The sequence below is a fragment of the Amphibalanus amphitrite genome, unplaced genomic scaffold (genome assembly GCF_019059575.1).
Source record: "Amphibalanus amphitrite isolate SeventyFive unplaced genomic scaffold, NRLGWU_Aamphi_draft 000498F_arrow, whole genome shotgun sequence".
Lineage (NCBI taxonomy): Eukaryota > Metazoa > Arthropoda > Thecostraca > Balanomorpha > Balanidae > Amphibalanus > Amphibalanus amphitrite.
This window is the reverse complement of record NW_024881992.1, coordinates 107-22,571: the sequence shown is the minus strand read 5'-3', so window position 1 is coordinate 22,571 and position 22,465 is coordinate 107. Positions and strand designations below refer to the sequence as shown.

The following is a 22,465-nucleotide window of genomic DNA, read 5'->3' as shown; positions in this document are numbered from 1 at the left end:
TCCGGCGCGGCCGTCCTACCAGCACCGTCCCGCACAATGGGGCCGTGTCGCAACCGGGCCCGGTGCCGCGATTTGGTCCCCAGCTGCGACAGGGGCAGCCGAGCGCACACACCGTCCCACTCCCTCCCACCCCACCCTATATCAGTCTGCTGCTATGTTGAGTAACACCTAATTCAGGTAAATTGATTAGAGATGACCATCAAAAAGGTACCGGGGCGATGGCGATGGGCGAGAATGGTGGCCAGCCTGGTAAGAAGCCTATGCCAAGAGACCAGACTCGTCATAACCTTGGTCACTTAAACTTAATCACTTACTTCTCTTTCAAATCCGTCATCGGGAAGCTGTGGGGAATGCAGATGGACAACGAGCCACAAACTGTTTTATGTGAGTTAGCGTTGACCGGTGATCTGGCCTCAAATGACCGAGCATAAAAGTTTCACACTTTGCTATTTAAAAACGATTGCTCTTTATCGAAGATGTTAAGAGTAACCAACACAAAAAGAAAAAGAAAAAACGAAGACATATCTTGTAGTTGTAGCCATACCTTCCCACAAGACAGCGCAGATTAATTATTCCAACTAAGACCCACACGTCAACTCAGCAAGACGAGCCAATTCACCGTATTATCTATTCATCTGACGATCAGAACATATGTATGTAGTTATATTGAATGTCGCAGAGTCACACTGGTCGGCGCGGGACGATAGTCCACCCGTCCGGCCCCGTCCACTGGGGAGGGGGCCGTGTCGAAACTCTGCCGCTCCGAGTCCCGAGATCCCACGGACAAGCGGCCCGCTCTGACGAAACACCCCGCGGTGCGCGGCGGCCCACGCGGCCCCTGCCCCGGCTGGAGAACGGCCGTCCATGGTCTACCTACAGTGGCCTCCCTCAGCCTACAGCAGACTCCTCAGCCTACAGCAGACTCTTCAGCGTACAGTGGTCGCCTCGGCCTACCTAATACGGCCGCCTCGGCGTACAGTGGTCGCCTCAGCCTACCTAATACGGCCTCCTCGACCTACAGTGGTCGCCTTGGCCTACTTAATACGGCCTCCTCGGCCTACAGTGGTCGCCTCGGCCTGCCTAATACGGCCTCCTCAGCCTACAGCCAACATCATAAAACGGCCTCGGCTCAGTCTGCAGTGGCCGCCTCAGCCTATAGCGGCCCCTCAGCCTTCCAATAACGGTCTTCTAAGTATACAGTGGCCCGGCTTCAGCCTACAGCGGCTGCCTAAGTGCCTAGGCCTAGGCGGAGGCCGGCTCAGCATGCAACGGCTGGCTAAGCCTAAAACGGCATAAGCCTACCGTACCGGGAAAGATGGGGCGGGAGAGGAGGACGGATGGTCGCTCAATTGTTTGTAATACTTGACGACAGAGGACTACCGGAGGACGGCGGAACGTAGTCAAATAACAAACTACAGGCGTTTCGATAAAACAGTGTGGGATTATTGTTTCGAATAAGACACTCATATTTAACTTCAAACATGAACATCACTTTTACACAAAAGATTTAAATCAATTTCAGGCCGAACCGCTGAGGACGGCGCGGGCGGTGTTACCGTATCATTCCACAATCCATAACAAGGTCGCTGTTACGGAGGAATAGGTATGTGCTTTTCAAGCAAGCTCAAAGTGGGGCCTTTCGGCGTGACAGCGCCAGTTTCGGATGCGCACACTATCTTGACGATGGATGGCGGATGCCAAAAGACTGGATGCCTACTAAAACAGCGTCCCATTTTCCGTTCAGCCTTCAAACAACAGCCAGTCGAGGTGCGATGGTTCAATAACGTCCTTCGTTGGAGGTGACCAGCGGCGGCGATCTATCCCAACTGGAGAGATGGCCTGAGAAACCGATAGTTGGAGTATACGATCTCCGATATTTGGAGGGCTAAAACTTTTTATCCGATAGCCGATGCACGGGCAAAACTGAGAGCGAGACAAGAGTTTCTGCTAAGTCAGGTAAGGGCGATTTTTTGTGTGGCGTTTGTGTTCACTGTTTATTAGGTAAGTAAATGAATCAGAGATGAACCGAAAGTCCCACGCACTGAACATCTCTGGTTTTTCAATCTGTTTTTTTTTTTCTCTGATAATAAACCAAAGTGAACCTACCTGCTGTTGTCCTGTCGCCAGTCAATTCCTCCCAGAGACTGCAGCTGATCTCCCCAGCCCTTCACTGGTGGCAGACGACCACTCCGACAGAGGACGCCCACCGCCGCCTCGGCGCTCCAGGTGGCGTCGGGTAGCCAGGCTCTGTACAGGTGTGGAGGAAAGCGCACAGTGAGGCAGCGCCACAGGGCCGCCAAGGCACCCTCCCGTCCATGCATATATTATTATAAATAAACAGTGCGATCTTACAGCCGCTAGCGAGTGTCAAACGACGTGAGTGCGGTTCCCTTATCCCAACCGGCGACCTAACTTGATGAATATACAACCACCCCAGCAAACATGCCCACATGGTTCCCATATGGGGCCCACATGGGCCCCCCACCTCTTCCATATGGGTCCCACATGGGAATGGCAGTGGGTGACACGTGGGACCCATATGGGCCAGCCCACGTAGGCCCCATATGGGACCCACGCGGCGCCCACATGGGACCCATATGGGTAGCCCATCTGTAGCCCATGTGCCACCTGGGCCCATCTGGCCCATGTTCACCCCATATGGGACCCACATGGGATGCGCATCTCCAGCCCACATGCGGTTTGGCCCATCTGGCCCATTTTTATCCCATATGGGGCCCATATGGGTAGCCCATCTGTAGCCCATGTCCCACGTGGGCCCATCTGGCCCATGTTCACCCCATATGGGACCCATGTGGGCATGTTTGCTGGGACATGACATGACTACTTGCGTTGGGCCCTGGAAGATTGACTTTATCACTAACCGTCACGCAGTATCCTGACCTTCCTGCAGATAACGTTAATTTGATTGCTTACTAGTGACAAATCCCAATCTTTTTATGAATGTTACTTTACATCCATTGCATTGTAGCATTGCTACAAACCAAAAAAAAAAAAAAACGAAGATTCGAATGAGCGAAGAGTAGGTAGACACAGGTCAACGCTCAGCGGACGAAAAACGAATGAACGAGGTAAAGTGTCAATGTTCGATGGTTGAACACGAAAAAAACGAGTTTGCCTTTTCTATGAAGCAACGCAACAAGATTGACGGCGATATATTCTAAAGGCAACGACACGCCACTTACCTTCCAAGTCCAACGCCCGATTCACTTGCGGCCGATATCACCGCCCCCCTTCTGCGACTTCCGAGCGACTCAAATTACAACTGATGGCGCCACCTGTAAAATGACGACGGACGGCGACCCATCCATTACTGCCACCTAGCGGATAGACGAGGGCCTGAGCGCAAACTGAGTGGTATCATGGCTGACTGCTGAGGACTGTTTCACGACACTGACGCCGCTCCCTGACGCAAACAGGCATTAGCGGCGCGCTCAACTTCTATTGAAACATAAGCAGAATCAAAGGAGCAGAAACATCCGTTTTTCTTAGGGTTTCCATAAAAAACGAGCGCCAATACCTGATAGCGTAATGCGCTGAAACACGGCCCAGAGGCGGCGGCGCATTGACCGTGACATGGCAATGATCCACCTGGACAAACACCGCAGCTTCGTTGGCTCGGGAGAGTGGGAGCGCAATAATCCGATGGTGACGTGGGCTCATTTTCAACCAGAACACTGATACGTACTCAACCCATTGAAGCCACGAGCTGTCGGCTCGGTGCCCGTGGGTTTTGCCAGCCATCAGGTTTCGAGCTCATTAGACAATATGGCCTGACTCAGTGCCCGACTATATAGATAGTCTCAGATTGCACTGCCCATTGCATCGTTCAGCCTTCAGCAAGCCACACGATGGTCCTTTCCACATTCATCACCAAACCACACAGCTGATAGAGTAGTTTATTTTCGAAACGGGAAGCATAAAACATGACATAAGACAAAAGTTGAAGATACCTCGGGAACCCAGCCCCCAACCACCAGTCCCGCGGAGTCCTGGGGCGTCCACACTGGCATCTGCGCACGTGCGGATTGGGACGGCCTGGTAGACTTGGCCTGGATAGCCCGTCGGACTCCGCCGCGAGCGGCCTTGCCACCATCTATATCTACGGCTGTACAAGCGATAAACCAAAGAACAAACTTTATAAATCGCAACACATCGGGAATGGCCATCATTGGAATATGATCTGGAACAAAACATAACTCAATCCTGTTGGTAGTTTACCAACAAGTCGTATCTTTTTCTCCCCGTTTCGTTTTTGTTTCGGGTTTATTTTTTTATTGTCGGCATTTTTGATCAACTTTTATTGTAGGCTTTTTGTCTCTACAGTAGAGAGATGTATACATTTTTGTATAAAAGTTTTTTGTTTTCACCTGGTTGGCGCGCGGCCGGTCGGTGCGATCGCGGCCCGCGCGCCGTCCGGCGGAGTCGTCTGACCCTCGCCGGACCCGGCCACAGATGGAGGTGTGGCGGGGCGGACCGCCGGGGGTACCCGGCAGCCCGCCCGATCGTATACAAATAAAACCGCACCGCGGCGCGGCGGCGGCACCGGCGGCCGCCGACCGGCCGCCGCCGGCGTCCCGCCGCCGGCGTCCCGCCGCGCACTCCGGCACAACTTTCTGTTTTACGCTTTTTTTGTTGGCTTTCTTTGTGTCACTTTTATGTGTCTACCACTACTGTGGTTGTGTGTGTGTGTGTTCCTCTGTGTGTGTGTCCGTGTGTCGAAGTTCTGTGGCGGAGGAGGTCGGAGCGCTGGCGTCGCGCCCATGGTATCGCAGTGTAGCTCCGAACACGTCTCCGCCGGAAGGCCGGCCAGCCGCCGCCTACTCCTTCTTGGCGGGGGCAGCGGCCGGCGCGGCGGCGGCGCCGCTGGCGGCCGCGGCCGGGGTGGCCTTGGCCTGGTGGGCCTGCAGCACGGCCACAGCCTCGTCCACCTTGCCCTTGAGCGACTCGTGGTGCTCCAGCATGTGCACCAGCTCAGAGTTGTCGATCTCCAGCAGCATACCGGTGATCTTACCGGCCAGCTCCGGGTACATGTGCTGCGAACAGGGACAAAGCAGTGTCACAGGGAGGACGGGCAGCGCGACTGACGGCTGAAACACGCTACCTAACGAATCCAGCTTAGCTGCTGCTGGTAATGTCAGCAACCGTCAACCAAACGCTCAAAACTTGATGACTGCTGCTAATCGATGCTCCCTAACACCAAACAGTCGTGATTTCGAGCAAAGTAAAAACAACCTATGCAGTGCTACAGCCCAGACTGGTCAGGAGATCCTTGCTACGCAATACAGACAGCCCTATACGCACCTGGATCATGGGGAAGAGACGCTCTCCGAGCATCTGTTTCTGCTCCTGCTCCGGGGCGGCGGCCAGCATACTGGCCGTCAGCGGCTCCTGGCCCTGGACGCGCACGGCCGGCTGCTGCTGCATGGCCAGCGCCTGCGCGGCGCCCGGCATCAGCGGCGCCTGGCCGCTCACACCGGCCGCAGACAGCTGCTGCAGGTTGCGCATGTTGGCCGTGTACTTGTAGGCGGGCCGCGGCTGCTGGCCGGCGGCGCCCGGCTGCGGCGCCATCGGGCGCGGCTGCATGCCGGCTGGCAGCAGCGCCTGCTGCGCCATCGGCCGCGTCTGGCCCGCCTGCATGCCGCGCATGCCGCCGGCCGGCGCCTGGCCGCCGGCGGCGCGCTGCGCCTGGCCGCGGAACGGCGCCGGCATGCCTCCGGCCGCCTGTCCGCCGAGTCGCATCTGTCCGCCGGCCGGCTGCTGCCAGCGCGGCCCGGGCCGCATCTGGTGCGCCATCTGCGCCGGCGGGTAGAACCGCTGCGCCGCCTGCGGCATCGTCGGCACGAAGTAGCCGCCGGCGCCCGCCTGGAACATCGGGTTCACGCCCGGCATCCGCATCGACGTCATGCGCTGCATGTACTGGCTGGCTAGGTGGGCCTTGCGGTCCTCCTTGCGCTGGGCGAGCGCCACGTACAGCGGCTTGGAGGACACGATGCGGCCGTTCATCTCAGTGACGGCCTTGGTGGCCTCCTCGGGCGACGAGAAGCACACGAAGCCGAAGCCGCGGCTGCGTCCGTCCTCCATCATGACGCGCGCGCTGGTGATGGTACCAAACTGGGCGAACTCGCGGCGCAGACGCTCGTCGTCAATGCCGTCGTCCAGGTTCTTGACGTACAGGTTGACGCCCTGGTAGCGGTTCATGCGCTCCAGCTTGATCTGCTCGAACTTGCGCTTGAGCTCGTGCTGGCGCTCGGCCTTCTTCTGGGCGCGGCCGACGTAGATGGTCTTGCCGTTGATCTCCTTGCCGTTCATTTCGTTGACGGCCTTCTCGGCCGCCTCCGGGTCCTCGAAGCTGACGAAGCCGAAGCCTATGGAACGAGAAAACATGCCATTGGTTACTGCCTGATCTCAGTTCATTGTAAGGTAAACATGCATTGCGAAATGCGAGGTAACATATACGCTCAATTATTTGCGAGGTCTTTGCACATAGACGTCCAGAAGCAAGCGTATAGCGCCCTCCGCGACAGTTATGCCTTTGTGCAACAGCTGTATCAACAGATCTGTGAAAGCTACACTAATAAATACAAACGCAAGAGCGACTAACAATGTCAGCGTGCTCTACTCACCCTTGGCCTTGCCGTCCTCGCCAGAGGCCACCTTGTGGCTGGAGATGGTGCCGAACGGCTCGAACATTTCCAGCAGCTTGGTGTCGTCCAGGTCCTCGCCGAAGTTCTTGACGTAGACGTTGGTGAAGCGCTTGGCCTTCTCGCCCAGCTCCTTCTCACGCTCCTTGCGCGGCACGAACTTGCCGACGAACACCTTCTTGTCGTTGAGCAGCATGCCGTTCACCTTCTCGATGGCGTCGTTGGCCGCCTTCTCGGTCTCGAAATGGACGAAGCCGTAGCCCTTGGAGACGCCGTTCTCGTCGGTGGCCACGCGGCAGCTCATGATGTTGCCGAAGGCCGAGAACGTGTCGTACATGGCCTTGTTGTCGATCGACTTGTCCAGCGACTTGATGAAGATGTTGCCGACGCCGGAGCGGCGCAGCGACGGGTCGCGCTGGGACCACATGATGCGGATCGGACGACCCTTCACCACGTCGAAATTCATCGTGTCCAGGGCGCGCTCAGCTGAGAACAGAAGAAAACAGGCAAGCTCGTCAGACAAAGTCAACAAAGTCGATTGATGCCGGTATAGAACATAGCGCGATGGATGATAAAAAATAATCTCAATTCAAGGAAACCATCTGCACCAAGAGTTTGATATCCAATCTAGTCTGATATTGGTAGGTACGAGTGTAAGCTGTAGGAACAATAAAACCACGCCAGAAGCCGGTTCAAATCTAAAAAAAAAAAACGTCCAGCCATCCCGATCTATCAGGCTCTGTTAGCACGACCAAGGGTCCGACCTGGTCCGACCGACCTGAGTTGAGCTCAACGCCAGAAGAGCAGGCTCCAAATTCTCATCACATAAACAGCCGCCCATTGCATGATGAAAAATGAAGCCTGATATAAACATGAACTAGTTCGTAGTTCGTTTTGTCCGCAACAGTGAAGTCACATGTGTAGTTGCACGGTAAAATGTTAGTTGCACGTCCCAGATTTATATAGGTACGTCCTGTGCTTAGCACTGGTACATAAAAAACACATCTTTCGGTTTTGTTTTTAGGCCTGGAAAAGATTTTGTGCTAACACCAAGAACACGAGTCATTAATGATTTATAACAAGCTGCATTCATCAATGAAGCGAAACCCTTTCAGGCAAATTTTGCCGAGCGGATGCTCACTATTGACTCAAGTCAGTCATGTGCATGGCACAATGTGCATTGTCCATGCTCCATATCAGACGCGACGAACAGCGTGGTAAATCTTGCAGCGTGCTGAAGATTTAGTACCAAATCCGCTTCACATTACTTTCAGAGCAAACGCGCAAGACGTTAGAGTCACCACTCGAAAATTCAGTTAATTTCGATAAATCGTACCAGACGCCGGTGTCATAGCATTCCCTTCCCAAATGCAATCCCTTCGGATTGCATTTGGCCCATTATGATCTATGGTAGAAACCTTTCATATTGTGGCGCCGTACTTCACGTATGTGCATGACTTTCCCATTATAAGGCGTCTAACTTAATATACCGCGTCTAATGACCAGGGCCCAAACGTGACTCATTCTAAGCGTAAGTCACGCCGATCACCCCTCCCCACCCCAACCCCACTCCATCACAGGTGCCGGCGGCTGTCCCCACGCGGGGCCCCAGCTGTGGCCGCACCGGGCCTCTCGCCGCGCCGTGCGCCGGGAACTCGGTGGCACCGGTCAGCCCGGTTAGAAAGTCGCGGTGGAACCGGCCCGGCCCGGTCGGAGAAAGCGCTGTGGCCTGTGAACGGGCCGCCGTCACGGGCCGCGGGCCCGGCCAGATCGCCCGGCGGCCGGCCGGCCAACTGCGCCGCAGCCGTCACGGCCGGGACGGCAGGGCAGTGGCCAGAGGCAGGCGATCGAGCTGAACGGGACAGCTGTCCGTCTGTTTATGCACCTGGACAAGAACGATAATAAATTTGTGCGTAAACTATGAACGCAACTTTTTGCGCTAACTTGATATTCTATCCCTTCCAAAAGGCCAATATTCGACTCTTGAATCAAAAAGCTGCACATGCCAGCAGCCATATGAACTGAACTTCGTCACACTAAGCAAAACACCCGAGCATTATCACTGGCTCCGACGCTCGGGGGCCCAGGTATTGTGGTGAAATGCTGAACACTCCATCCATGGTAGGATTATGCAAGACGTTACCAGGCAGTGCCACGAAGGTGGTGCAAGCTGCGGGCCACGTTCTCTCCCAGCGGGTCGACCGGTGACGAAATTGGAGCGCGACGAAACGTTAGATAGACCGCGTGCACAAACCACAGCTTGGCAGACCTTTAGCTAAATAAAAACCTGACATACCGGAAGTTCATTACACTGAAATTAATAGATTTTAGGAAAACTCAGTGTTAGTCAGCCATATATTTCTTAATTCCTTCTTAACATTTTTTTAAATTTAATTCTAGAGGTATGCCCCATTGATAATCTTTTAACACACATACGCCTCTAAGAGAAACCCTATATGGAACTATCATTAATCAGAACATTGCACACCTTCCTATGTATTAATGCTAAATGATCACAAATCTGTCCCTCTGGTGACCTGCTTGCAGCAAATGAAGGGTGAAGTGATTTTTTTTTAGAAAATGTTCATCCATTCACTTTTCAAGGCTTAAAATCATATAAACTAGGTAAGTGCTGAGTGCTACCTCTGCAGCATTGTGATGTGCCAGGCCAGCATCAAGCTAGTATGCCAATGTGCCATAATATTCTGCCAGCAATCACATGTTTTGGAAACACTCACCACTGCAGCAGCTGTTTTTAGGATTAATGTGCATGAGTAATGACCTGATATAAAAAAGCAACTCAAGCAAGAACCAGCAAGAACATAATGAGGGGGAGCTGAAAAATTCAGGGAGAGATACATTTCATTTTCCTTTGAAAGTATTTGGCTCCATTGGGAGCCTTAGGCCAAGAAGGCATACTTTTGTTGAGTGGGCAGTAATGGAGTGAACAATAAGAGCAGGGAACATCATTGAGAACCAGCCAGGAAGCATACAATTGTGACTTATCCTCTACCAGGTTACCAAACTCCTCAGTGGAATGGATCTGCCTAACAATCTCAACCAGACTTACTGCAGTAAATAGCAATATTGCATTCACACGTGTTTATATGTAAACATTTGGGTACTAAGTGAGCTGTGAAGTGTTAAGTGAGTCTTGAATTGATTGATTACCACATTGCCAAGTCCATAGCCACATATAGAAACATTTCACAGCTCTGGACCCAATCATTATCAATATACCTACCCATCATGCCTACCTATTCTTTTGCAAATATGCCTTACAATGCAATGCCTATTTTGAATTTGGAATACCACTTGAGCCTAAAGCACTTAGATTTCTGCAAAATTATTTGCTTTATTTCATGCAAATACAGAATTTGTGATGCTCCTTCAGCTTTTAAGTGCAAAAACAAATAGGCATATTCTTCTTTATTGCCATGACAGCAAAGAAGGGATTTTTTTTTTTGAAGATAAGGTTGTTGATAAATAACAAGGCAGCACATTACTCACAAAAGAAATTTTTGGCAAAGGATGAAGCAATAACTAATGGAAGCCAGCAGCATTTGGCATTGAATTATATCAATTGTATTGCTGCTTAGGGCCTCCTCAACTTGTTATTTAATTAAGCACCAAAGCCCAATTTTTAGGTTGCTCCTGGAAAAACCATTGAAAATAGTAGGTAATTTTTCACCTGCACTCTTGCCTCCTCACAAAACATCATTACAAGCAGCCCTACAAATTAAGCCAACAATTTAAACAGCACTGAAACAAACAGACAGCCATTGTTTCAGCCTAAATTCAGCATGGTAAAGTGACAGTTTTATGACACATTGTGACAAATGTGCTTATTGATATAGCCACATAATAGCAATGCAGAGCAGTATCCGCATAAGCCACAATAAGCAGCATTATTCCAAATCCATAAAAAGAACAGTTTGACTTACCGTCAGCCGACTGCTGGAAGTTCACGTAGGCGTAGCCGAGGGAACGACGGGTGATCATGTCCCTGCAAACTCGGATGGACAGGACAGGGCCAGCAGTCGAGAACTTCTCAAAGAGCATGGCTTCAGTTACGTCCGGATGGAGATCCCCGACGTACAGGGACGCCATGGGATAGTTTGGGCCGGCCGAATTCATGGTTTGATGACTTGGTTCGGAGCTACACCACAATTATGTTTAAGGGTTTTATATTTTCTGATTTTTTTGTATTTTTTAGCACAATATGGGTAGGCGAAGTGCGCGAGAACACACGTCCCGCGCCACAGACGCCTTCGACACACAGAGGAACAAAATGAAGGAGAGTGAGAGAGCTCGGACTTAGGGCTTCCATATCCAGCAGCGGTGTAATCTGGTAGCATTTGGCCTAAGACCTTGGCGGTTTTCACCATGCTTTTATATTTTAGAAATGCAACTTTTGATTAAGTTCCCAACATTTTGCATTTGTTATTTCTCATTGTTTGAAATTTCTTAGATTTGGATCTATTTTGTGAATAAAATGGCAGAACACTTTTTGTCAATTAGTATTTTTCAACGGAAAGCGGGTTTGACACTATAAAACTTCGAGGTCTAACTTTAGCCTAGTTTCAAGGTTTTAATTGATTGTAATGGTATCTTAGAGCAATGACAATGTTTAAATATTTCAACGAAGCTTGATTGCACAAAATTATGCTAATGAAAGTGATTATAATCAGACACCGTCTCCTGTTCATCAGGCTTGGCGCACCCTTGGCCTTTTCAGTGGTGCGCTATCGCCCCCCTGAAGGGCCTCCTCCCTCTTCCGACACGTGGTGCTCCGGGCTCCGGCGGCATGTGGCGCGCAAGGCCGTATGTGGCGCGTAGATTGTGACCCGCGGGTCGGACTCATACGTCAAAGGGCGAGTTCAAGGGGGTCCCCGGCGAAGTCTGTCGGGCGCAATGCAGGACCGGCAAGGGGCATTTGGGGGAGGGATGAGCACCCGTGACCCATTCGGACACAGTTATAACCGATGACTCACAAGTCACACTACTCGTGTGACATGGGGATTTCAGTCCACGGTCCCAAGGCGAGGCGACGAACTCCTGGCGCCCTTCCCATCCAATCCGAAAAGCGACACTGGTCGCACAGGTCGTACCGGCGATCCCGGGTTGCGTCATACTGCTGTCTCTCCCGATCAGGCGGAACAATAAAGAATTACGCAGTTATTCGACAACTGAACACGTTTATTTCCTCACTCCACGGAACAAATGGGCATTTCAATCACTAGCCGCCAAATTACGAGATCAATCGTCCGGTCATGGGTACGAAAGCTAGCTCTTTGCGTGCTGTGCAAGCAGTATCCAAGCCTTATCCACCGCCACCGCACTCGGCTCAGCCGGACTCTCCAGATGACGTCACCAGGAAAGCCATGACGTCACTGACTCGTTTCCATTGGCGGTGAGTCTGAAAAGGCAGCGAGAAAAGGTGAAGGTCACACACAGTTCAGGTGGCGCTTTAAAACCTTCGGAACCCGGCCAGCCCGGCAGGCCCGCTTCTCTCCGGAGAAGGGCCTTGCCGGGCTGGGGTGGCCAAGGGGATGGCCGGCCATCCCGCGACCGGGCGGGGTGGTAAGGAGCAGAGGTGGAGATATCGGGGGGGGGGGGGGTCGGGGATCGGGGGGGGTCAGGATTCCCCCTGAAAACGAATTACTGCTAAGTAAGTCAATGGTACTGCATCCAGCCCGCCTCAATCTGCCCGGCCTGGACCCCCCTGACATTTTGACAGATCTCCACCCCTGGTAAGGAGGGGGGGGGGGGGGCGTACGACGACCTTTCATCTGCCACTAACATCCATGGTCCCTACAGCCTACAGGCTACGATTTTTTTTTTCATTTCATCCGGCGTCCACCTACCTACACACAAACCCGCCACCTCTCCCATCCCCACCCCTCCCCAGCCATCCCTTCCGTTTACCTACCGTCATACACATTGTCTTCATCCAGCCAGTGAGGGTTGCACTCGTCGGAACAGGCCTCGGCAGCCAGCAGGTCCACCGCGTTCGGGGCGGTCAGCCAGTCGTCTGTCCCGTCGGCCGCAGAGCCGCCGTGCTCCAGGCCGTGCTCCGAGCCGTGCTGTCGGTCGAACCGCCCGCCGTAGACCGGGTGATGACGCGATCCATAGTCCCCGTCTGACTCGTCATCGTACGGTGGCCGTGTGTGGCACTCTGTGCCAAACGGGGGAACGTCGGGATGGAGCCCGGGCCGCCGATGACGGCTACAGGGAACGGTGGGCTCTCGTCGGAGGACGTCGGAAGGGAAGGCCGCTGTGGGCGGCGAAGGCGGCCGAGGCAACGACAGGAAGCCCGGGCCGGTTAGGTCTTGGTTGTTCATAGGTGCCATACCATCTACGCAGAAGTCACTGTCGAGGAAAGGGTACAGGATTGATAAGATTTGATGCTAAAGTCACTGAGAAATGCTGATTGCTGAATGAATATAAATATTCGCACAATTTAGCGGCAATGTAAAATCGTAAACAACCAATGTTAACCCAAACATAGGAATATTTATTCAGATAATCCAGAGAACAAATAGACAGAAAAACAACAGCCCACATACGGTGAGTTCAGTTCATAATCTGATGTAAAGCTACTGACAGACTTATCAGGAAACGTGACCGTCTGTCACCGTTCTCAGTGCTGACGGACACCACGCAGGCCGTCCGGCTGCTACCCACCCCGGTGTCGCTGTCGTCTGTTTCGGCTGTTGTAGGTGGCGCTGCAGGGCTGCCAGGACCCTGACCGGCAGCTCTGGCATGATCTGAACGAGCCGTCCGAGCGGAGCAGCGCGCAGCTGCTGCAGCCCTCCGGCCCGCCGGAGCAGGAGGCCCGCAGAGACGGCGTTACACGCCGGCAGCTGCAGCAGAAGCCACTCGTCCTCTGTGCACTGGGCGTCGGCGGAGGGCTGGAAGTCGTCTGACCGTCCGTCACCCGCCGATCCCGCCTGGCGGACAGATAAGGGCGGCTGGATGTAGGTACTTTCATATTGATAACGGAGGGGGACACGACGTGCTCATAACTCAGCCCGCGGGTGGTTACAACAAAAGGGCTTCAGCACAACACATGATGTACATAAGTCAGTTCACAGTTGATATTACTTTGGAAATTATTACACGGATTCGTTCTCCATTTGCGATTTCTACTTGCTCGTTAAAGCTATGACTGTCGATGAAAAGCAGAATAAATACATTCCTCTGCAGACTGCAGTCTGCAGCCATGAAATGGAACCTTCCTTTCCACAATCCACGACATTTTACATGTGCATACTACATAGGCAGCAATTTGGTCGATATATTGTTGGGGAATGTCACGATAATCTCCAAAAATTCCGATTTACCGGGGCAGGTATACTCGGCATATCTAAAACGATTTCGTTCCTGGCTAGCCAACTGTCATTTTATATAACTATTCTATTTTTACCTAACTATAAGAGGCGCATTTCTGAAGTCTCTCCTTGACCCACAGAGATACTTGTTGGGATATCCCACACAAATCCCATCTAAGAAGAGAAATGTCAGGACGCTCCGGTTGCCCTCGGGATGTCCCTACCGGCAGCGCGGGGAAGGATGGGATATTCGGGACGCCTTACGCCCGTACAGTGTCACATTTCCAGATACCGCCCCAATCTCAATCGAGGGTTGCACTGTGTGCAGAAATCCCGGGTGGGATGTGTGCACTGTGTGCAGAAATCCCGGGTGGGATCGAGTGGGACTATCTGGCTGGGCAAAAAGGTCGTTTATCGGTTTTGTCCTTATCATAAACATTCATAAGGAATCCGAAAGAAACACGAATGCCAGCTACGGTCGATCGACCGACAGCAACAACAACGGCGTATTAGCACTCGCGAATTGATACAGCGCAATTAAAAGTGGCTAATCAAAAGACTTCTTCGTGATAGGTTGCGCTAATGGAATACAAAGAAATTTTTTTGAAAATGCATGGATCTTTGTGTTGGGGATGGGATAGCTACGAATGGTTGCGACGGTTCAACAGCCAATTCAGGGTTGTGAGCAACGGTAAATGTTCGTCATCGCGGGCCCCACTCACAGTGATTGACATACCAGAACTGAAATGGCTCAGTTTTTATTGCCGTATATGAAATATGAATAGCATGCCATTTGAGCCTGAAATAAAGTACAAAAGGTTAAGCATGTAGTGACATTCCATGTACTCAGTACTCAGAGCTCGTACTCAGAGCAACTATGCTTTATTAAAAGTTATTGTCACGCTAATAAAGAACCCGCGCCAGAATGTCGCCGCCCATCCGATAACTGTCACAAACAAACACATGAACAGTACATAATGTGGCGGCCCGTGTTTGCATTTATCGACAACAAACAGAACTGAACAAACGATTAAACTACACAGTAAGCTTGTGGCATAGTCCCATTCATCAACGAAATTGATAGGGTGCATAGGTCCAGGCTGAGTGTGCCATAATAATAGTGGAACTACGCACAATCACTTATCACAATGTCGACTCGCAGACCACACAGTACCCTCTCTCTTTCTTCACCATATTCTCCCTCTTCAGCCTCAGCATACTGCCTCGAAAAAGTAAAACGCCTCTGCTCAAAGTCCTAAACCTCCTGCCTCCCAGAAAACCCTCTCGTGTTCCCCTCCTCTCTCCCTCCCATCCTTGCCTCTCTCCCTCCCCGCCCGTCTCACCGTCTCGCTGGTCTGCTGCACGATATCCAGGACGATGTGCACCACGCTGTCCTGATCGGCACGCACCAGGCGCAGCGTATACTCGGGAAGGTGAGCGGCGGAGGCCAGCAGGGCCCGCAGCCGACCCACCACCGCCTCCTCCCGCCTGCCGAGATAGAGGCATAGAGACTTAGAGACACAGAGACTTAGAGACACAGAGACTTAGAGACACAGACACTTAGAGACACAGAGACTTAGAGACACAGAGACTTAGAGACACAGAGACTTAGAGACACAGAGACTTAGAGACACAGAGACTTAGAGACACAGAGACTTAGAGACACAGAGACTTAGAGACACAGAGACTTGGAGACACAGAGACTTAGAGACACAGAGACTTCGATACACAGAGACTTAGAGACACAGAGACTTAGAGACACAGAGACTTAGAGACACAAAGCAGAGACTTAGAGACACAGAGACTTCGATACACAGAGACTTAGAGACACAGAGACTTAGAGACACAGAGACTTAGAGACATAAAGACTTAGAGACACAGAGACTTAGAGACATAAAGACTTAGAGACACAGAGACTTAGAGACTCAGAGACTTAGAGACACAGAGACTTAGAGACACAGAGACTTAGAGACACAGAGACTTAGAGACACAGAGACTTAGAGACACAGAGACTTAGAGACACAGAGACTTAGAGACACAGAGACTTAGAGACACAGAGACTTAGAGACATAAAGACTTAGAGACACAGAGACTTAGAGACACAGAGACTTAGAGACATAAAGACTTAGAGACTTAGACACACAGAGACTTAGAGACACAGATACTTAGAGACACAGAGACTTAGAGACACAGAGACTTAGAGACATAAAGACTTCGCGACATGGAGACATAGACCTAGAGACAAATAGAGAAGCCTGCGGAGACACATCAGAGAAAACCATAGACGGCAGGGAGACACTGACGGTTAGTGGTGAGTCTCTGAGTCAGACGCAGACAGAAACAGGACGGACAGAGGCGGTACGAGCACAGACGAAGAGAACCGGCGAGTCTCTGAGTCAGACGCAGACAGAAACAGGACGGACAGAGGCGGCATGACCAGCGCTTAGTCCGGAATCGAAGTCAGAACAGGACTCTCAGCCATCTTCTGGATCTCGTACCTAAGTGTATGGTGCGCGCTGTGGAGGTTAGTTGAGTGGTGGGCAGTTGGCATTGCGAGCAAAAAGGCGATTAGAGGACCCCGGAATATTGCAATGTAGTTCATTTATTTGACATGAGCATTGGGCATGTCTACTGCAATGAAAAACGTCAAAAATGTAACTAGTTATGCTAGTCGAAGCTCCCTTTTAACCAGACAACGTAGTTGCCAATCTGCAAAATGGCGATGTTCGGTCAAGAATAACCCTGCCTGTGCCATTATGTATACATGTACTATCCAGCGCGGTTTGTCGCTTCACTGAAGGCTATATCAGAACTGCGTCACGATGCAGCTGATAAGGAGCCGGGGCCGGTGAACACGGGCCACAGTCTGGCCACAATGCGCTGTCGTGCCACCATGATCAGGCAAGCCGTGAGTGAATTACAACGAACGCTGGTAGGTGATCACCATAAACACCATCAACATTCGCAGCTGTTTATTAGGCTCATGCGACTCTCAAATCGAGGACACATATGAAAGAGTTTGCACAAAGCGTTTCGCTTAAAAAGTTAAGCCGAGGCACCGTTGCACGCACTTAACGAAAATATGCCACTTTTAACATGGGGCTTTGAACTGGAATAGCAGTTATGTAGCTTGAGCTGAGACTAGCACAAATCGGGAGCTTTTACGGCCCAACGATCACCTTAAGTAGATATTCCATTTCTCGTTCCGAAAAGATTGCCTTGTGCAAGCATGTTTCACTTGTAGAAGAATGTCAAGAATTCCAGCCAGCAATTTGGTTTGCCTGAAGTCTTTTTTGCCCCTGCAACTCCAATATGCCAGATTTGCGCCGGTGTAAACGGAGCGCCGTCGGAACAGGGGATTTGGGTCGATATGATGGCTTCATTTCGGTTTGCCAGTCTTTGCCCTGGCGCTTCGGAGTTTGGATGGTTTCGGACTGCCAAGTCCGGCTCAAATCCGGCCCACTGCCACGGCTCAAGTCCGGCTCCCTAAAAAAAATACATTTCAACTCATAAGGCTGTACTCACGGCTTCTATGCCTTTATCATTTTCCGCGGTAAAAAGTGACTGCATCCGAAAAAAAATGCTTACCGATTACCATTTAATCGCCGCATTGAAGCATGCCCTCATTTCCAGAAGTTCATATTTAGTGCACGCAGTGCATCGAGTCGCCATGCAGTGATGGTTAACTGAATATTTGATACCATGCGCGGTAACGACCGTGGCGGCGGGGCAGGGCCGGGTCAGGCCGCACGGCTGCGCCCATTCCACCGGTAATTAACCCACCGGTAACGCTGCCTGGCAGCGGTCCGCACTGAAAGCCACGGCGCCGCGGCTGTCGTGGGGCACACACACGACTTACCGGCACCGGTTAATCACCGACATTCACGCAGCGGGGTGCACCGCCGACAAATGCCCCCGGGGCACGCGGTCGGCCGGCCCGGACCCGTGTCTCGACGGGCGGTCAACACGGGTCAGGGCGGTCAATAGTAGCGGGTCAACCACGGGTCAACAGAGGTCGCACGAGCGGTAGCAGCGGGTCAGCCGGTCGATATTAGCGGGTCAACGCGGGTTAGATAGATGGTCGATAGTAGCGGGTTAACACGAGGTCAGACGATCGATTTAAGGTCAGTTCACGTCAGACTCAAGTTTTAGCGGGCCATCAGAGACCAAACGGACGATATTAGCGGATCGGCACGAGTCAGTCAGTCAAAACTAAGAAAAAATATACGCTAGGCAACGTCCCCAAAGGGAGAGTGAGGATTAACTGGGCCAGCTGAGTGCGTGAAGTCTGACAACCGTGCTGTGCTTGTCACTGACATCTAACCCGGAGTCGGCGTCTCAAACCGATGACAATGACATAATATATCACTGACCTAGTGTCAGTGCCAATGTCACTGACCTGGTGTCGGTATCGGCGGCGGCGGCGGCGCGGCGGCGGCCCACCACCACCAGCCAGCAGAGCGCCGCCTGTTGCTGCAGAGCGCGCACCTCCGCCGCCAGCCGCTGGCCGTCCGAGGGGGACGCCAGGTCGGCCAGGGAGCGCACCAGCAGACAGGAGTCGGCGGCCAGCACCAGATCGGGGAACGGGCCGGCAGAGAGCCCGACCAGCCGGCTGGGGACGCAGCATCCCCCGGGTCAGAGCTGATGTCGACTCGGACCGGGTCAGATGAGGGGCATAGTGCTGCGCCACCCGATTACATCTCTGGATATGGGGCCTTCCCTTCCACCCACCTGTAGTGTCTGGGTACCTCCCTTTCCACCTGGAATCCCTGGATCCCTTGCCTGCTCTACTATAGTCTCTGAATCCCTCTCCTTTCTACCTGTAATCCATGGATTCCTTCCATATCCCTGTAGTCTCTAGATCCCTCCCCTACCCACCTGTAATCTCTGACGTGGGCGGTGACAGTGTGACCGGAGAGCTCCTCCAGACGCCGCAGACCCCAGCGTTCGGCAGCAGAAGCACAGGCCACCACCGAGACCGGCTGGCCGGCCGGCGGGGGTCCGGGCGGCGGCGGTGCAGGGGGAGGGGAGACGAGCACTGAGGAAGGGGAGACAGTCGTGAGACGGGTGTAGGTAGAGGAAGCGCAGGACAGTGAGTATGGAAAGAAGCCAATGGTTGAATTTCATACAACAGCGGTGGTTTAAGGTTTCTTTGCGCGATGTAAGTATATATGTATGTACAGCTATAGCCTATATAGGTGTGTGCCTACTCGTAAGTCATGATCCTTGAGCACTATTGCCGCCCGCGTCATTAATGCGTAAAAAATGTATGTATAAGTGGATGACTACAGAAGGACGTGCCGCCCTTAGAGGTTGTGCAGTGCGCACTGTTCAGTGTGCAATTTATCACGCAGGTCAAATGAGACACTCTAGTCTCTGTGCCTCCAAGGTCACCACAAGCACGGCTTAACCAAGGTATATTGAATTGAGGCGCTGAACTGCATGATAAGCGACACAGTCTAGTCTACTTCAGCTAACTGATGACTTGTGGCGTTGGCGTTATGCAGTGATCCATGCATACATAACGCAAAGACATCCAACTATCAACGGACAAACAAAATATGGTCAGTACCGGCATCAGGAATTAGCATAGATGCCATCACAATCGGCCAGACAAATAGTTATTTCTCACGGTGAATTACCAACAGTAAACCATATAAGATCGCGCTTAACAGCACTGCTATCACAAAATTACTAATATTTTGTTAACTGCGCTACAAAAACTTCAAGTTCGGCTTACCGACCATTTTACCAAACAGTCATAAATAATAGACACAGTCATGCATAATAGATGCGTGTGGACTGGAATCGTTTCCGTGACGGGGCGCCCAGTGAACGTCGCAGGCACGGTAGGTGCCGGCCGCACGTGTGGCCAACGCAAAGAGGGTATGGTAGGACGCTATAAAGCGAGGTGGAAGTGACAGGACAGAGCTAAACGTGACTAACGCTAGTTTAGAAATGACGCCGGTAGGCCACCTTAGAATGAATTGTAAAGCCCTCTGCCAACTGCGTGGTGTGGTGGGTATTCTTTTTTCGACAAAACCGAGAATAACGCGGAAACTATGCTATCGGTCACCCGGAAATCGTAACAGCAAGACGCGTGAGACTCCGCACCTTGGATTGGCATTACCATATCGTATTCATTTTCCATCCAGTTTGGCAACAACACCCTAAAGTTCATATTCGCCCCGAAAACAAACTTTTGCATTTTGCTGCCACACAAGGCATATACTTTGTTTAGTGAAATACCCAATCGAAGGAGTGGAGCCTTTATTTGCAGTGAGTTCCGACCGACTGAAAACACAGTCTGAGTTATTTCCGGTTTTGTCGAAAAAAAAGAATACCTACCACGCAGTCTGCTGAGGGCTGTACATGAATAGAATGCGCATAGACTGCGACTGTCGACCGACCAGCACCCGTGGCTGATTAATCGGGGTCCTCACGGATCCTGTGACACATGGCAACGACAAGGCCCTATATGGCGACACGAGCAAAATAAATGGTAAAGCTCGCACACATACATTTGTCGATCGCAAACGCGTTGCGTGGGAGGGTGTGCCCAAGTATAAGCGATACAACGAGCGCGGACTTATTTGTGATACGACCCGCTATGTCGGAAAATGACCAAAATAGTCCAGTGCGGCTTTTGTTCCTTTCTTCAGCCGACCAATGGTGTGAATTGCTGGATAGATTGTCACCGGTTCCCCATACATTCCGCTCATATAGAGCTATAGCATTCGTTGTATCACCTTTGTTTTAGTTGCGTCACATGGTACCGGAACGCCAGACCTATCCATTGATATCATACCTTGGTCACGAATAGCACATCACCAGGCAGCGTATCAGTCATAATGTGGCGACGATGAGGGGGCCGACAAAAAGGACGAGCTATTGGAAACTGACGATTTGAAAGGAAATGGGAATGTCTCCTTGTCCCTTATCGGTTCATTCGTCATGAAAACTATACGCTACGATGGCAGAATAAGGGTCAAAGAATTTCATATTCACAATGGCCTGTGCTTGCTCGAATGATATACCATTACCAACTGGTTACGAAGCTGGAAGCATGTATTCGCAGGTCAAATCACAAAAAAATGGGTTCATCTCACTTTGACAGGACTTTTTATAAAGCATAGCAAGTAGTACAGCGTAACTTGTTTGAATCTAACTAGGTCATTCGGACAACAGACAGATATACGTCACTCGTAGCCCGTAGGCTTCGACAAAAAGCGGCAAAGACACGCAGATAGGCAAATAATGGTTGCTAACTGCACTCCTTTTCGTCATTTTACACAGCATCAGCGACCAGGCTAGAAGCGCCTATTGCTACGCCCCAGCTCCTGCTGAACGTTTCCACGACCGAAAGAACCTGCAAGTTTGTCTTGGAATCGGCAATAGCGTTGTCACCTATGGTTTCCTGCCTCCTGGAATGTCAAGCATAACGGGTGCCGTTTCTGTACAGTGGCATACCGAATGCCGCTTTTAAACCGTCGATTTTCATGCATTAATTTGTTTTGGCGGGTTTGGCTCTTTCCGCAATAAGGTGACTACTAAAGAGTCAGAGTCAAACGATCAAATGATGAGAGGGCGTCGTGATGAGAAAAAAAAACTTAACCAATGCAAACGCACAATCAGTCACAATTAAAAACCGAAATTCGTACCAATCGGACCACTGCTGAACACAACGCTGCTGCACCACGTATACGAGTAGGTGAAGCTCTGCTTTGAAGGCCGATCTCGTATGAGGAATTTGAATAATGTTAACATTGACGATAGCTAACCACGCTTGAGGCGATAAGGACAAAACATTGTAGCTGCACAACGGCTCCTTCTCGCCGCGTGCCCTACGCCGTGCGTCTGTCCCTGTCCGAGACACCGAGCGTCTCATTCGCGTGTCTCGTTCCAGTGTTTCACCGGGTGCCTGTGTCCCTCGGCCTCCTCGCCGATTTTCTCTGCCGGGTGTCTCAGTCCTCCCCCTCCCTGCTGTATCCTCAGTGTCTCACCGTGTCTCTCCGGGTGTCTCAGCGCCTCCCAGTCGGGCCTCACGGGCAGACAGCGGACAGCCACTGAGGAGGCACGGCACCGCTGTACCAGTGGACCAGCGGCAGCGGGAGGCAGCAGCGGCACGAGCAGCGCGCAGCGGGACAGCGGCCAGCGCGTCGGCACCTCAGCGCCGCAGCTCAGCACCAGCACGGCGCGCTGACGCAGCCGGTCACAGGTCAGCAGAGGGGCCCGGTCAGGTCGGTTAAGACTCTTATATGAACATATAACACAGCGACATGTCCGCTAGAAGGTAATAAAACAACGATCAATTCAAATAAAACGGCATGTTAAAAACAGGAAACATTACTAGAATATTCTGTCCAGCTCCAGTGTAATTAAACATCACCCCACAACTTCCACCACCTTCTTATCAGCGGTAACTACAACTGTACCATGTCATCCATCACAGCTCTGCGGTTCCTGCCC

The 22,465-nt window shown here is 51.8% G+C and overlaps 2 protein-coding genes across 2 annotated transcripts; both read right to left on the bottom strand.

The window, feature by feature from the left end:
• Positions 1–3,905: 3,905 nt before the first annotated feature.
• Positions 3,906–10,984, bottom strand: LOC122392715 (polyadenylate-binding protein 1-like). Its single transcript, XM_043387924.1, has 4 exons — positions 10,607–10,984; positions 6,645–7,148; positions 5,323–6,386; positions 3,906–5,054 (listed from the first exon to the last, which is right to left on the bottom strand). Exons 1-4 carry the CDS (start codon positions 10,797–10,799, stop codon positions 4,839–4,841), a joined length of 1,977 nt encoding a protein of 658 aa, XP_043243859.1. The 5' UTR covers positions 10,800–10,984; the 3' UTR covers positions 3,906–4,838.
• Positions 10,985–11,843: 859 nt separating this feature from the next.
• On the bottom strand, positions 11,844–22,249 carry LOC122392721 (the record flags this gene model as incomplete). The annotated part of the gene is made up of 7 exons (XM_043387931.1): positions 11,844–12,081; positions 12,595–13,034; positions 13,350–13,615; positions 15,340–15,484; positions 18,396–18,608; positions 18,875–19,034; positions 22,000–22,249. Coding segments are annotated over 7 exons (1,503 nt in total), but the record flags the coding sequence as incomplete, so codon positions are not given.
• Positions 22,250–22,465: the final 216 nt, after the last annotated feature.